Source organism: Squalius cephalus (genome assembly GCF_949319135.1).
Source record: "Squalius cephalus genome assembly, chromosome: 8".
Taxonomy (NCBI): Eukaryota; Metazoa; Chordata; class Actinopteri; order Cypriniformes; family Leuciscidae; genus Squalius; species Squalius cephalus.
The window spans coordinates 32,408,760-32,426,074 of NC_137129.1; the positions used below are offsets into that span (position 1 = coordinate 32,408,760).

The window sequence follows — 17,315 nt, forward strand, 5'->3', positions numbered from 1 at the left end:
CCGGGCTGATCAAGCAGTGCTAATCCAGCCTCGGTGTCGCATGTAATGCTTGGCTATGTAACTGGCCACTGAACGACCTCTGTAACTGCAGGTTGATGCCACCAGATGGCGCCATTCGTCAAAACCAAAATAAACATCCTAAACTCACTCCATCGAGTGTCCTATGGTCCTGTTGCTTCTCCCTATGCAACGTGGCACACCATACTACCTAAACATTTTATGGCTCGTTGGTCTAGGGGTATGATTCTCGCTTAGGGTGCGAGAGGTCCCGGGTTCAAATCCCGGACGAGCCCATCTGCATTAAATTTTTTTTTTTTTTTTGGAACTGCCCTTCTATTAACCACATAGCCTGCTAGTGTTAAAGTAGGCCTAAAACGGGTTTCTCTTTAACTTACTGTTATAAAATAATCAACAATAATATACTTTTATGTGTGCTCATACATTTAAACTGATATATTTCTATCATTATGTATAGCTTATCTATATCATGATGTAGCTATAACCTACTTGCATTTATGCATGTGCGAATCATTGAATGTAATCTAGAGCTATTTGTGCAGTGTGGAAACATTCTCAGTAGTGGAAAATGACAACAGAAGACAATCTTAATTTAATACTGTAATATATACTCTTTATAAAAAGACATTTGTGACAAAAATGAAAACACGATACAAGCTAAAAATATTTCACACTGGTACATGTCGAGAGGGAATATGCATAATTTGCACTTTATGCACAACATCTTCATTCTGTTTTGGAGCGCACCACATTTATATAGTAATAGATGGTGTTTTAATACAGTGTTAGATCTACTACCTCTCCATAGGCTTCACATACTTAAAAGAGTGTGACTGCTGCATATGAGCCATACATACAGGTGAAACAAGCTCAATCACCTGTGTTCAACAAATCAATACCAAAACGGCATAATCAAGGTAGGGGAAGTTAATATTTCACATGCATGTTTGGCATTTCATAATTGAGAGCCACACAACAGCACAGGTCTAACGAAAATATGCATCATCCAAACACTTTGAGCTCAAGTTGGACAAAATGAATCAACGTTCACACTTGCGTATTCCAGTTAGAATATGTTTTCAGGCGTCCAGCTCGTGCAGGCTGGAATTGTGACAAAATTACTATATTTAAACAACGTGATGATAGCCAACCACAATCCCAGACACCAAAAGCGTAATGCTTGTACTTTCCACTTTTCGTAACAACTTACAAATTGATTTACGTATGAAGCGGCAAGGAAGCGATAACATAAGGCAGATCAGAGTTGTAGCTTAAACATGAGACAAATAAACGTCCTTAAAGCATTTCACGTTAAACAGCGTGAATCGTATGTGAAAATTAAAAAGGTGCTTGTGTGTGGTATCATAAAGTGTTTCACAATCGCAGTGTGCATCATACCAGACAGCAACAGTGTCGGCCCAGATCCGGCCCACATCTGGTACAGGTGGGTTCAACGCGTGGGCCGACACTATATTGCTGTCTGGCTACACACTCTCGTCCTAGGCGCGTGTGGTTGTAGCTCAGCAGTAACAGTCAGCTGTCAGAGTTAGCATATATATAAAAAAAAAAACATAGCTTAGTCTTGCTGGGCCAGTGTTGGAAGGGTAACAAGGCGGGCGTCGGGGACAGACAGGAGACTGCTGAAGTAGCTAAGCGCCTCAGGTAACCGTACACCAGCTTTTGCTGTAACCTCCTTGTAGCAAAGCTGGCACGCGAGATAATCTCCTCACCGCATTATGTCACACAGCCCCGGAGGATTACAGACACGCCTGTGAGACGTGATCGCAAAGTCCGATCCCTGCAGGCGCTCAGTCCGGGCCGGGCCTGTCACTTTTAGGGGTTTAACATTGGCTCAAGAACAGCACAGTGATTTGAAAAGGCAGTTGTTAAGCTTCAGGCTATACTAACAGCTAGGTACGTTCACGAAGTAAGACGACCTGGAGTCAGTGTAGGAAACTAATAATTACCCTCTTGAATTGTGCTCAGGGTGGGATACGAGGCCTGGGTCAAGTTTCAGTGGCGCTCTAGGCCCGAGTCATGTTTTTGATGGCTCCAAATATAATTTACGAACAATCGATTCGGCATTTCAATGCCAGGAGCCTCAAACAGGCCATGTATCTTCCTAAACAGATTAACATGATGTGGATAATTCTTAAAAGATATTAATGAACACTTCTTGAAACACTATTCCTATGTTCTGAGTTAAATCAGTTTTCTCAAATAAAGAAAATCTATAATTCTCTCATCTTCAAGTAATTCTAAAGAATTTTTTTCTTCAGTGAAACACAAAAGAAAATATAAGAAATATTCAAATATTAATATAATACATTTATAATGTATAAATTAATATATTATTTAAGTTTCGAATAATTCAAAAAAATTCAGTAGTGTCAAAAAAATTGTTTTGGACCCCACTGACTTTTATTCTAAGAACAAAAACATTCTTCAAAATATCTTCTTTTGTGTCCCACTAAAGAAAGTCTGTCATACACGTTTGGAACGACATGATAATGACAATTTTGACATTACAATTTTCATTATTTGGGTGAACTGTCCCTTTAAGCTATGGTGCGCATCTGTGGCATAATGCCAATTATGACAAATACTTGTTTGACAGTTTGGAATTGAAAAACAAATATTGAGAAAAAAAGAGGGTTTGTTTGTTACCCGGTAGAGTTGAATTATAACCAGGTGACTACCGACACGCTTTTTGTTTTTCAAAGTACATTTTCTGTTGTAATCAACAGCATGTGACAGATAGTGTCGATGGAGCTTAAGTTATATTTAACCCAGAACATTCCTTTAAGGCAAATCTTGATTAGAACTCCAAACTTAACTAATTCTTATGCTGGTAAAGCATAGCAATCAAGTATCATTTATTGAAGTGCAAGTCTGCCACCCCTTGAGGCTAGTCCCTCCTTGCAGACATAGACATAGCGATGTATGAAAGACCGGGTTATGTTATTTGGCTGTCACTGAGGATGTCAAACCTCAAATGGTCAGTACTGTCATTGCCTTTGCACTTATCCCATCATTACACAGGGAATCTCCAGGAAGAGTTTAGAAGAGGACAAACAACAGAAAGGGTGAACGGTAGGAGGAAGGCAAATGGGTAACAGTTGTTGCGGTAAGCTCAGGATGAAGTGGATCACCTGTTTTCAGCTTGAGAGTGCAAAACGTTCAGGTAGGAAATAACATAATACATATCAATTGTCATCAAGTAACTTTTTGCAATGCAAGTCCCCGCAGACACACCAAACGAAACGACCGTCCCGATCCAATCAGTTAATGGGGGGTGTGTCTGCTGTCATGTCCTGAATGAAGAAAAAAATCTTGAATTCAGTGAAAGTTCACCACAGAAACTGTAATAAAATAAAAACATTCAGGCACCCTTGTCAAAACCAAAGGACAGGGTGTCTGGAAAGTTGATTCTGTCCCATAATTATTCCCAAACGTTTTATGCTAATCCCAGAGCAGTGAGAAAAATGGAGATCATTTTCATGCCCGTGGGTTGCGTCAACTTATTGTGAAAATGAATGGAAATTATATTTAAAAAAAAAAAATCCAGTTTCTCCGTTACATTTGTGTGTGTTGTTTGTAAGGTTCAGGAGGGGGTCATAAGGCCACCATGGTGCAGGGGTGTTTGAGTTTGCAGGGCAGGACGCCCCTGTTGAGCTGGTAGAACTCTACCAGGTGGATCAGGTCTGTGAACTTGGTAGAGCCGTCATCAAGGCTAAAAAAGACCTGGCCATCCTCCTCAAACTGCCAGAGAGTGAAAAGAAATGCAAGGCGAAAAAGAGGTGGAGAGAAGAGAAGAGAAATCAGTGAATACATTTATTAATTATTAAACTCTCCTGTCAAGATAACAAAATGAGCCAATCTCTCAATAAAAAATGGAATGCTATTCCATAATATAAAGGAGATCGGGGTAAAATGTGCACATTACAAAATACTAATATAAAAAAAATTACACTAAATAAAATAAAAAATATATAATTCACTATTTAAGTACAAATAATATAACACAATAATATAAACAATCATAAATGAAAAAATTCTCATTCATTTATAATTAATATAACCAATATTTGACAATTGATAAAAGTTTAATAGTGTTTCCTTTCATAAATCATGGCTTATTTTCAGCTACAAAAATGGTTTTTAAACAGTGGGAATTCACTGACATGCACAAAATATAATATTAGACCAGGATATAGTAGGATTTATTTTCCTACTTCTTGTACTTGCACTTGTGAATGTGAAAATCATTGAATATAACAGAGCTATTTGTGTGTGCAGGCTGGGCAATTTATTAACTTTTTAAAATTTTAAGAATAAGAAAGAATTTCCAGTTTGCCCCGCTCTCCCCAATTATACATAATATTAATACATGCAAAAGGAAATATGTATTCAATGTTTATTAGGGACTCACAGGTAAAATCTGGAAGTGTTTAATCTTCTGATGATGGCACAAAGTGAGAACGAATGCTTTTGGATTGCTCTGGCTGTCTCTCAATAGGAATAACCTGCAAGGCAAAAGACTATGATTAATTTGACTGTCCTCTTTCAAAACAGCAGTTAATATTGCATCATCATATCAATATGGAAAATGTCATACCCATCAACTTGGCCCTGCTGCATAATCATCCTGTGGGATTCCTCTCTCATAATGCGGCCGTGGAACCATAACTGCGTCCTGTGAATCACTGGGGACATGAACGCAAAGTGCACATTTACAGACATGAAATATTGTTATATCGATTAAAGTACCATGTAAAGAGGATCTATTATGCTTTACTACCTTTTCAACTTTTAAGTGTGTAATGTTGCTGTTTGAGCATGAAAAAGGCCTGCAAAGTTATACAAAGCACAAAGTTTACTCTAAAGGGAGTTATTCTCTATATCAATAAGCACTGTTTCTGAATTCCCTGAAACACCTCAATTGTAGTTTCCTTCCAAGAATGTACATCACAAAATTCCCGCCCAAGGCAGATACAAAAAAAGGTGAGGCCTGGTTGAGTTGTGTCAGCAGTGTGTTGAAACATGCGATTATGGTAAGGGGCGTGGCATTTCTGAAATGCGCTCAAATCGGTTGACCAATCACAACACACTGGTCCAGCCGACCAATCAGAGCACATTGTGCTTTTCGGAAGAAAGGGCTTAATTGAGAGAGGAACTAAACAGGGCAGGTTTCCCAAAGCCAACTATGGTCGCAAGTTCAGTTGTTACCAACAGAGTTCAATTGAACTTGCGCCTATAGTTGGCTAACAATGCTTTTGGGAAACGCACCCCAGAGCGTTACTGACAGACTGGGAAGAGAGGTGCTGCTACAAAGTAAAATATGTAAAAAATAATGCTTTTTTAACATTCGAGCATGAAAACCTATTCTAGCAGGCCCCAAAAACAAAACCAAGATATTGTAAAAGGGCATAATAGATCCTCTTTAAATCAACTGATACTGTAGTCGCTAAACATTGAAGTAAATACTGAAGTACTCACCTGAACTTAACGGTGAGGGATGTAGAGGACTGGGGCTTCCCAAAACATTCATTCTCTGACTTCGCTTCTGTACAGAGATTACATTTTTTTTTTATAAATGACCTAAAAACCCTAATTCAGGGGTGTCCAAACTCAGTCCTGGATGGCCACTGTCCTGCAGTTTAGCTCTAACTTGGCTCAACACACCTGCCTGGAAGTTTCATTGTATGCCTAGTAAGACCTTGATTAACTGGTTCAGGTGTGTTTAATTGGGGTTGGAGCTGAACTCGACAGGACAATGGCCCTCTAGGAGCAGGATTGGACACCCCTGCCCTAATTCATTACTGACAAAATGACAGAGGATTTAAAGGAGAACTCCGGTCAATTTTAACACTGAGCTTTAACATTGATTCCTTTAGAGTGAACGCAGGTGAATCTGACTGCAGTAGATGTGAAAGATTAGCCTGGGTTTCCCCATGCTGCCTTGAGCGCAGCGCGATTTTATTCACGCTGCTAGGCAGCCTGGATACCATGGACTAGATTTTCCCCTCAAATAGGGAACCAATCACAGAACGGGGAGGGAGCAGCAAGACGATGACGAAGTCTATGCGACACACCGAAGCAGTTTGTTTATCTATGGATCCAACATGACAGACGTAAAAATATATGCATATTTTTAGGAACACATCTACAAAAATATGCCTGTATTTCAAGTTGAGAAAATAATTTAAAATCCACATCAGTTTATTTGTGCCGACGCGCCACGCCCTCCCAGGATCTATAACGTTACCTAGGCTACTTTCACTTTTAAAAATGCATCATAACCGCGCGCGCGCGTTCTGCTTGCAGTCGTCAAGATGGATGCTGAGGAGTTGAAGAAAAGAATAGCTAGTGGAGATTGTAAAGTTGTCGACAATACGTCATCAAAAATCAAGTCCAGTGTGTGGGAGAAATTTGGAGTTATCTGAAGAAAATATTGCGAAAGGCTTTGCTGCAAACATTTTCGTGTTGGATAGCCGCAGATGTGGAACTTCATCCCTGAGGAAGCACGCAGAAACTGTGGTAACAAAGCAGTTCTATCGAACGGTATTTTTCTAATTTAATACTGTTAAGTATGTGTGGTGTGCAGGGCATGTTTGAACCCAAAATTGTCAGATGTAGGCTAGACGAAATTGCGTGGCATATACAGTAGTGTTGTAACGTTAGCCGCGTCTGTTCGATTGGTAAAATGTTATAAGGCTACTCAGTTTTATGGTAACGTTAGCCATGTTCTTCATGTATCGGCCTGTTGACAGCTTCGGCTGAAGTTGTCCTTGTGTTAATTGTCGTGTAATAATAACTTCTGTATGACCTGGCAATAAACATTTTTGTAAGTGTGTCTATAATGTGATAGTCTAAACTGATTTTATTTCGGCTGGGGGCTGGGGGCTGGGGGCTGGGGGTCGGGTGTCGGTTCTATTTTAAGCGGGTCGGTGCAGATTTTAATTAGTGCTGCTGTTGGAAAACGGGGCGGGTGCGGATTTACAAAATCATCCCATCCTCTGGTGTACACATAAATCTCTGACCCATCGTCGTCTTCTTCGTTGAATATCTGTCGCTCTACATACGTCATCTGGTATAATTGAAACGATTGGCTATGAGCTACGTACAGGCGCATTTGATAGACATTTGTAGCGCCCAATAAACGGCTCTGGGCATTCGTAAACCACGCCTCAAATACGAGAAAATGAACAAATGGTTTCCAGACCACGTCTCAAAGAGAAAGAGGTCTGACGTTAGCCAGGCTAGTGAAAGATATGAATAAAAATGATGTTATTTCAGCCAGCGCACATACCTGTATTTACATCCTGTTTTCGGTTGAAGTCCACAGTAGTCGATTGTCGAGTTCAGGCGCATGATCGTACGTACTAAGCCTATGCGCGTGAACTCGACAATCGACTACTGTGGACTTCAACCGAAAACAGGAAGAAAATACAGGTATGTGCGCTGGCTGAAATAACATCATTTTTATTCATATCTTGCACATCTACTGCAGTCAGATTCACTGTGTTCACTCTGAAGGAATCACTCACATTGGCTGTGCACTTGTAATGACACATCAAGGATGTTAAGAGGCTAAAAGCAGGTTTAAAACTTGCCCCATTGAAGTCAACAGGGTGCAAATTTTAAAAAGAGGATAACACTGTGTAGGTAACACCGATTTTTGTCGTTGTTCTCTGTACTGACAGCACTCCAAATTTACAAAAAAATTAGCTCAATGTTAAAATTGACCGGAGTTCTCCTTTAACTTGAGTAAACTTGTATCTAACTACTCACTCTCCAAGTGTGTCCCTCTTCCATGGCAGCGCTTTGAGCCTCCACAGGGTTGTCAATCACACGACCTGTCCTTCCTGAGAAATCCATGGCGACCAGCGAATTCTCTGACACACTCCGCTATAGTAAAAACAGTATTACACTTGATCAGTTGTCTATTACTTAGCCAACCACGCTGAGAATATCAGGCCGAGAACGGTTTGAAATCGAGCCGTGCCGTACCAGGCTCAAGTGGAAATATAACTGGAACCGTTTCTTACCGTTCTTAGAACAGTTCGGCCCGACAGTGGAAAAGCAGCTAAAGTCTATGACCAAAACCTACAGGTTGTTCTTGGCATTATACCACTCTGATTAAACCACTAAAGCCTTATTAAATACCTTCTAAATGAATCATTACAGCAAGCACTGTGTTTTGTACATTTCCCCTGCATGAAAGTTCCCAACGCAAATCGGCGTAAAGGAATCTATAGCAGCACGCTTCATTAGCACGCTGTTCATACTGTTATGAGCAGATTAAGTGAACTCTCAGCAAGAGCGTTCCTCATGAGGACACGGGGTGCATATAATACCAGGTGAACTCACAGAAGCGTGAAAGCAGCACATTTAACCCATCAACTGCACTAGAGAGTCAGCACTAAGTAACATATTAACATGTTTCTTACCACAGGTGTGGTGAAGTTTGATATGGCAGTCTTTCTCTGGTGTGGGGTCTTGTAGTTCTGATATAGCAGAATTCCAAACTAGAAAGAAAAGAGTGCGTTTGAACTAGTTAACAAGAATGGACAAGAGTGTAGAGGGAGTAAAAGCTTGTTCACACCAAGTCTGTTGTAACTAAACAATATGAAAGTTTAAGCATGTAAAATGTTCCCAAATAGTTTCCTATTACTGTTGTTGTTATTATTATGATCATTATAAATTGTATTATTTTTTTATAAGATTTTCCAAGCCTCTAAAAACAAAAGTAAAATAAAAATGAAATATTATGCATGTTACAACAAATGGCTCACTTATAGTAGTCTATTATTATTATTACTTTTCTTTTTTTTTTTTTTTTAAAAGAAGAAGAAATAAACTTGAGAGAAAATAAGCCAACAAATAGCTGACTTATACAGTAGCTGTCTAGCACATAGATTTTTTTTCAAGTACATTTTTTTTTTTTTTCAGCCAGGACACATTAAAGACATTACAAGTGACATTTATAATGTAAAATGCTGTTTTTTGGAATTTCTGTTCATCAGAGAATCCTGAAAAGTATCATGTTTTCCATTAAAATGATTTTTTTCCAACATTGATAAATGTGTCTAGAGCACCAAATCAGCATATTAGAATGATTTTTGAAGGATCATGTGACACTGAAGACTGAAGTAATGGCTGCCTAAAATTACCATCACAGGAATAAATTACAATTTAAAAATGTATTAAAACAGAAAACAGTTATTTTAAATTGTAATAATATTCCATAATTTTACTGTTTTTACTGTAATTTTGAGACAACTTTAAAAAAATCTAATCTTACCCATCCCAAACTTTTAAACAGTAGTGTATTTTAATATAGAAAAACAGTTCACACGGGTTTTAAGAGTGTGTATAGAGTGTAGCAGTGATATGAGTGTATACCTTGAGCAGTCTGAAAGCAGTCATCCAGCACGTTCGGCTCTGCTCGTCCTCGGCACACAGCATCTTCAACTCCTTCAGTTCAGTCCTGCCCTTACTGGGCTGTCAATCAAGCAAGATATCTACTGTCAAATCAAGGCACTCAAGTTAAAAAGGACAAGCATGCACTGTACCAGGTGAGGCATGGGTAGTTATTTAAAGGGGAAAATCATTGATTTTGAAATTGTGCCATCCATACTTCCTCTATTCTCAATGCCACTGATTCCGTTCATTTTAGGCATGACAACACTGACCGTCGTCCTGCTCACCTTAATGCAGAATTGGAAGTCTGTGGGTGCATTGTGCATCTTTCTGCCCGTCGTCACAGTGAAAATATTGCTCTCCTCCAAGTCTGACAGTAACTGCAGGTGCCTTGGCTCCTAAACAACCCAGTTAAAACTTCATCATATTACAACTCCCAAAGACAGTCCTACATAACAAGTGGTATGAACAGTGAAACAGTTATCCTGAAATCATTTATTAAAATAAAATACAATATGGTCCAAAAACCTGAGATGTCTAGTATTTAGCATTTCACCTCTAGTAAAAATTCTTCTTTGCCATTAGGATTATTCTAAACTACTTTTATGCACTAATTTGCATTATAAGCATACATTCATTTATTAACAGATTAACATAAATTATTTTTATTTATTCATGATAAATAATAATAATAATAATAATAATAATAATAATAATAATAATAATAATAATAATATACAATTAAGCTCCTTACAACATTACAATACCAACTATATTAAATATTCATGAAATATTTATTAGAAATTCTAATTTCTAAAAACTATTTTTGGGTAAAAACATATTTTAATCATCTCTGAATAAAACAGTTGATATTAATATGTTAATGTTCATTTTATGTCAAAACTTTTGTAGCTCACTGTATTTATTTGCAGAAAAACGTATAACAGCCGTATAACAACAAAAGTTGTAAAAACCTTGATATGCTCATAAACGTGATATTTAGAGACTTGAATTAATAATATAACATTAAAAAAAGTTTAAAAAGAAGCTTGCCTTAGACATTCCTTTAGTAGAGCAGTACAACCCAGAACGCCGCAAGAACATGTAGTGCTTTTTCCAGGACTTTCGGCCCGTCTCTTTCAAATAAAGGAAGCCCTGGATCTCTGGACAGCTGCTGGAATTCAAGAAATTCTGTGCAGGAGGGGAAAAAAAAGCAGAGGACCATCTGGAAAATGAGTTCTTCAAACCTGGATGCCTTCCATGCTTTAATAACACGGCCTTTCTGCTATCACAAGACCATGAGTGTGCAGTTCAAAAGCTGTTTGAATCCACCAAAATGCTCATTCGGCTGCACTGGCATGTACTGTAAGTGTGACGCACATGTTCATAATGTAGGCTAATCCAGATTGTGCCGTGTATCAGATCCATTTGCGTGCCTTCCTCACCTGTAAGAGCTGGGACTGTGGGATAGAGCCATTAGATTCCTGACACCATGCAACCATCTGCTCCGGAAAGAAGTTCTATGAGAGGAAGATAAAGGAAGAGAGGTAAGAAAAGACCGTCTGCACTGAACATATGACAGCAACTCAGAAGAAAGTATTTAAAAATACCTTTTAGTGTGAATGATTAGTAATCGGAAGCCATATCCCATATTTAATCAAGCTGTTTTTAGGTTCACCTGACCCAGATCAAATGCCTTTCTCCTAAATATGTAATTACATAAGATGATTCTTGCTAGAGTGCAAAAGAATGGGACAAACTTTGAGGATTGAATGTACAACTTCAAGGTTTTAACTGAATCATCTTCTCTCCTTACATAGATTCATATATATTATTATATTTAGCCCTCGCTACTTCTTTGGAATTGTACGAAACTCTGTGGCTTTTGCGGCAGTTGCTATGTGACTACACAAAAACGCTAAATGGTCATAAAAAAAAAAAAGTCGCGCAATAGGAAATGAATGGGAAATAGGCAAAAATACAGATAATTTTTGTGTGTACAATCTACAAAAAAGTGCACAACAAAGATGATTAAAATATCAAGTGTGCACACTAAATCAACAACTAAATATTTGAATAATCAGTACATCCAGGCGTGACATTTACCCCTTTGCCAGTTGAACATGGTATGAAGCATGCACAAATTCACATACGCACAAGCTGAAACTCATCTAAAGCTAATTTGGGTGAGTTGCACTAAGCATTTGCCAAAGCCAGGGATTACCAAGAGCAGGTTAAGTGCTCTGTCAAATAGACTAGGACTAACCGGGCCAAAGACGCCTCAAGCACTGACACATACTGTACATACCATACTAAAGCACAGGCTCAAATAAGATTAAGCCTTTGCGTGAACCTATTTTTTCAAGCGTACAAAAAGTCCATGGCTTATAAAGAATGATAAAATGGTTCACAGTGTTCACACCGTAAGGTGCTTATACGACACATGTTCAAATGTACTTGTCGAATGCCATCAGTTAAAAGGTGTCGAGTACAGGCTTATAAAATTAAAAAAGCAGGTTACTTGCTTAGTGAGGTGGAACATGTACAAGCTGTACTTGAATGGCTGGAAATGGATTAACAAGGACGTTTTTTCTCGCATATGGAAAACAAGAATGTGGAAACTTGTTGGTTTGTTTGACATATTTACATATTTAAGGGATTTATAGCTTGCAGGTCATGTTTCAAGTATTCTTAGAGAGATTTTTGAAGATAATCTGACTTTAATTTCAAGGGATTTAAGCTTGAAGTGGTGGTCTTGAGGGGTAAGGAAACACATGGGTGGGCTGAATGGGAGCGGTTGTTCTAGGCAACAACTTACCAGTGGGTTTCTGAAGAACTCGTACTTGGCGTAGTTCTTCCTGAAGAGAAACTTGCTCTCTGGAGACATGCAGGCCTGCACTGCAACCACCAGTTCATGATCTTCCAGGCACCTCTCTGTATTCAAACAAACACAGATGACATCAAAACTACGTTAGTTACTGGTATGGTGGCCGTTAATGCTGTAATGGGTTTTCACATGATCACTTTAAAATCGCTCAACACTTTGAATCAGAGCATATGGAATGAGTTATGACCTCTGAAGCGTGGGAATATTAAAATGTCTGTCAGGGGGAAGCTTTTTCTTTGTCTTTTTTTTTCTTCTTCTGCTAACCACTAAGCCACAGCCCCAAGAGAGGGGAAATTTATACATGTATATATTGTAACGGAAATAGGAATATATTCAAAACTGACTTTATTCATGAAAACAGGAGAAATACACGTTACACAAGGCAATAACCGACAAGGCACTGAAAAAAGCAGCGAGTTTAAATATAGGGGTTATCCAACTGATCGGCTACCGATCGCTATCGGCTGATAATCGCTTCTAATAATTGGATCGACAATTTGAGGACGCATAAAGAAGCACGCCTGCTGTGAGAGGTATATGGCATGACATGCAGTGGCTGTGTCTCGATATCTTTCTGGCATGTAAATAATTATAATGCTGGAGGTGAGACGCAATTCAAATTTCTTTATTAAATAGATTACAAAGTAATTCGAAAACTTCTGTGAGGCGTAATTTCACAAACAGCATGAGTGCTATTATGTAACATAATTGCACCATTGTAAAAACAAAACTGCACTGCATGATCAAACGTTTAGGTGAGATAATTATAATTTGTTTGAAAAATGTCTAGTGTGTGTGTGTGTGTGTGTGTGTGTGTGTGTGTGTGTGTATATATATATATATATACACATATACATATATATATATATATATATATATATATACATACACACACACATATACAAATATTAAAGTGCATTTAATATAAGATTTATATATTCATGCTCTAATACTTGTATTTAATAATTCAAATATTTTAGAAGTATACAGTAATTTCCTGTTAAACATTTAAATGTTACATTTCAATTCTTGCATTTGGCAGAAGCTTTTATCTAAAGTGCCTTATAGTGAAGTCAAGCTATAATGTTTTTTAGTGTACGACCTGTTCCCTGGGAATCAAACCCATGACCTCGGCATTGCTAACGGCATGCTCTACCAGTTAACAAACACAAACAAAACGTTACAAATACTTGAGTATCCAGCACTATGTGAAGCCCTGTAATGAGAAAATTATCCAAAATAACTATATATTGTAATGTCTATGCTTTTTAAGTATAGCATCACTCATATGTCAAAGACAATAAAGCACTGGCTCAAACCCCATCTAATGTATCTGTTGTGTATCTGATCCCTCATCCGCTAATTCACTCCTCCGAGAAGAGCACAAGAGAAGGAGAGAGAGCATGACTGTGTATGAAAGAGAAAGCGAGGGAAAGCGAGAGGCATTGCAGAGGGATGAGGTCATGTATTAGCTTGATTGCACTGAGGGTTGATGGCAGCAAAGTCAGCAGAGTCTCTCTGCTAATGGCTTACGTAAGAGCAACGTTTCTAGAAGGTTTCCGTAACGTTGGCACGCTGATGTCTCCAGAAGTGATGAGGGAAACACATCCAACTACACCACATAATGCTCAGCCTCCCTAGAGATGTCAGCTGACCAAAACAGACCACACCCTGTCACATTTTGACATCATACCACCACGTGACCTGCACGATCAGCGCCTAAGCACAAGTAAAAACTTTCCTTGATGGCTTTAAAGTAGACGCATTCAAATAAAGAGCGGATTGTGTCAGTCCGAATTATTTCAGAATCTCAAAGGGATTTTCAACACCCTACAAGAGCAATGACTGCATCTCTAAAGGTCAGGCAGAGTTAAATCTGTTTAGTGTGATTTGGGCAAGGGTTCATCTGTAATCTGCCTGAGAAACACACAGCCACACGTGGCCTTATTGATTGCCGGCGAGATTAAGCACTAGTTCTTCATGACGTCGCCTTCTCTACTCTCATTTTCTCAAAAGCACCTGCATTGTGAACGCTTTTCCTTTCCTTCAGGTTAGACGCTCTTATGAGCTGTTGCGCTTGCAAAATGCGCAGCCGTGCGTGATGTATAATGTCGCATTTAAGAGCTTAAGTGTTAATAGGGGAACAAGTATGTGTATATAAGACTTTGAGTCTGGGCTTGCTGAAAGGTGATTTCCTGTTACACAGTGCAGTGCACTGGGAACCCAGTGTCCCTGGACAGAACAGCGTGTCCTCCTAGACTGGGTGTGTGCCGCACGAATAAATCATACAGATGCAGAAAAAGACCATACACATATGATGGCTTGGCTTACCCAGACCAAGCAGGGAATGATGCTCCACTAGCGACCAGCAGTTGTCATCCAGGCAGTGGGTCTTGTAGACCAGGAACTGACACACATCTCTGGCCGTCATGTCGGCAGGGACCTCCACAACTTTTCCCACACCATCCTCGCTGAAAACTTTGATGATCTGTTCAACACACATACACAGAATGTCCATTACAGATGCGGACATTGCTTAATATGACCTCACGGCGATGTTCTTAATGAGTCTAATTTGTCAGACAATTACAGACACACTTTTGCACAATGCTCCAGATGGGATAATTACAATAGCTTGTGTTTTGACAACTTAGCCTCGTGCTCGTCCTGCGTGACCCATCCAAAGTAACAAATATGTTCAAATACAAACTTTTTGGTTACCTAAGAGTAAAAATTATGCTTGATGGAGGGAAAAAAAAAGTTTATTTGTACTTGCATACCATGCATATCTCAATGTTTATATGGCACTTAGCTCAATCCGCATGGACTCTTAGTGTTTAGGTTGAGCCCGGCTCTCATAAGCGTGACTGACTTGAACATGCACGCACGCACAAGAGGATATACTCCATTAAGAGGCTGAATTCACATGAATGCCAAAGCCAACGGCCCAGATAAAGGGAAAAGAAAGAGAAATGCTTTCAATTCTTCCAATGACCGTGCACACAACACAGAAATGACTAGTAACTTAAATGTATGTAAATGCACACCTAAACATACACATGCATCCACAAAAGCAAACATTTCAACAAACACTTTAACCATCTAAAATCACGAAAGAAGCCCACAGAGTAGCGTGCAATTTATGCACAAAAATAATCTGCATGACTAAATTTGATATTTTACTGTAGACTGGCATCTGCAGGACGCTTCTCTTCTGAAAAAGTAGTTACTGTCAGTCTTACCTCTACTGCCTGATACAAGCAACAGTCCGGCGAACACGATGGCATTTTCTCTATGAGACAACCTCTGCTCACTCACGCAGCGAGAGAGAGTGAGTGAGTGAGAGAAAAAGAAAAAGAAAGAGGGAGGGCGAGGGAGGAAAGAAGGGGAGGAGGGAAGGAAAGCGAGAGGATGAGAGGAGTTGAGAATGGGCACAGGGTTGAGATGAGACCAAGAGAGTTGCTGAAACAAGAGCGGGGGAGGGAGAGAGAGAGAGAGAGAGAGAGAGAGAGAGAGAGAGAGAGAGAGAGAGAGAGAGAGAGAGAGAGAGAGAGAGAGAGAGAGAGAGAGAGAGAGAGAGAGAGAGAGAGAGAGAAAGAAAGAAGGGAGAGACACTCAGCTGACAAGCAGCTTGTGCCTTACAATACTCCAGTGGATTAAGCTGCGAGAAAGAAAGTATAGGTGAGAGAGAAACGGAGAGAGATGACTAGTGCTTCAATTTGTTAATAAAACTGCTACACTAGGTTTCTCTATATTAAATAGATCGTTCAGCCAATAATGAAAATTGTTTCTTCACTTACATCATTTAGTTTTTCCAAACATGTATAACTTTTATTCTACCATGAAATAAAAATATATATTATGGGAAAGAGCAACCTCAACAAGGAAAATGAATGGGGACTGAGGCCGTCTTGCAGTCACATCTCATTTAAATATACAACATGGATTATGTGACTGATAATATTATTTCGTTTATTTCGACATGAAACATGCTTTCTAAAAACTGCTTTACAATAACACATATCAAGATATGATAACAAATATCAATAATAAAGTAAAAAGAATATAAATATAGAATAGATAAAGTAATAAAATAATTTGATTACTGGTATTTAACTTTCAAGTTTCAACAAAAATAACATAGGCAAGATTACTGATTAATCAACTGATAATGATAATTAACTGTTTAATCAACTGATATTTGCTTAATATATTAATAAGCATTTAAAAAAAATTATGATTATCTTACTTTATTATTTCCTATTTTAAATGTAATAAAAAATACATACATTTTATGGAATAATACGGAACAAGAAAGCAAAATAAATAGTGAATAATTTATGTTCATTTCATTTGTCATTATATTACATATGTACTAAAGCATCAGGCACATCCAACAACCACAATTCTTTCTTTCCTTCCATTTTTATCTCCCTCTTCCCCTTACCTTTCATCATCCCTTCCTTTGTCTCTCCCTCTCTCTTTTCCCTCAACCTAACTCTCTCTTTCTCCCCCACATCAAACTTTGCCTTGGCTTCTGTCAAAGTTTCAAATTCTCAGAAAGCCTTGAGACAGAGCTCCACATCCAGCTCTCACGACACACACACAGAGTGAGATTTTGTTCTCATTCTTTTTTTTCACTCCCATTTCCCCCCTGAAGTTTGTCTTTGAACTCCACAGCCAAAGAAAACCTTTCCCTCTCTTTTTCTCAAAACTCAGCATATCTCAACTGGAGAGTGTTTCTTAAACACACACAACAGAGGCCAAATCCCAGCAAAATCCCTCCTCCCACAACACTTCACTAAAATGAGTGATTCTCTTTCTCATACGGAACAAACTCAATACCATTTTCTCACTATTTGAAATATGTACGTTCACTTTAAGTGTGTTAAAGAATAAAAACAAATTCTAAAACACACCATTCTGTCGTCTCAGACGGGAGACAACTGTATCATGTAATCTGACTCGACACCATGAAGAAAAG

The 17,315-nt window shown here is 38.7% G+C and overlaps 1 protein-coding gene across 1 annotated transcript in view; it reads right to left on the reverse strand.

Annotated features, from left to right (window-relative positions):
- Positions 1–605: 605 nt before the first annotated feature.
- grb10a (growth factor receptor-bound protein 10a) overlaps positions 606–17,315 on the reverse strand; it is a 62,233-nt gene continuing 45,523 nt past the window's right edge. The window contains exons 6-17 of the mRNA XM_079879513.1: positions 14,663–14,819; positions 12,263–12,378; positions 10,890–10,964; positions 10,498–10,635; positions 9,732–9,842; positions 9,427–9,525; positions 8,472–8,549; positions 7,813–7,929; positions 5,518–5,584; positions 4,637–4,724; positions 4,451–4,544; positions 606–3,780 (exon numbers count right to left, since the gene is read on the reverse strand). Coding sequence (XP_079735639.1) covers positions 3,634–3,780; positions 4,451–4,544; positions 4,637–4,724; positions 5,518–5,584; positions 7,813–7,929; positions 8,472–8,549; positions 9,427–9,525; positions 9,732–9,842; positions 10,498–10,635; positions 10,890–10,964; positions 12,263–12,378; positions 14,663–14,819 — 1,287 coding nt within the window. The 3' untranslated portion in view covers positions 606–3,633. The remainder of the gene's footprint in view (positions 3,781–4,450; positions 4,545–4,636; positions 4,725–5,517; positions 5,585–7,812; positions 7,930–8,471; positions 8,550–9,426; positions 9,526–9,731; positions 9,843–10,497; positions 10,636–10,889; positions 10,965–12,262; positions 12,379–14,662; positions 14,820–17,315) is intronic.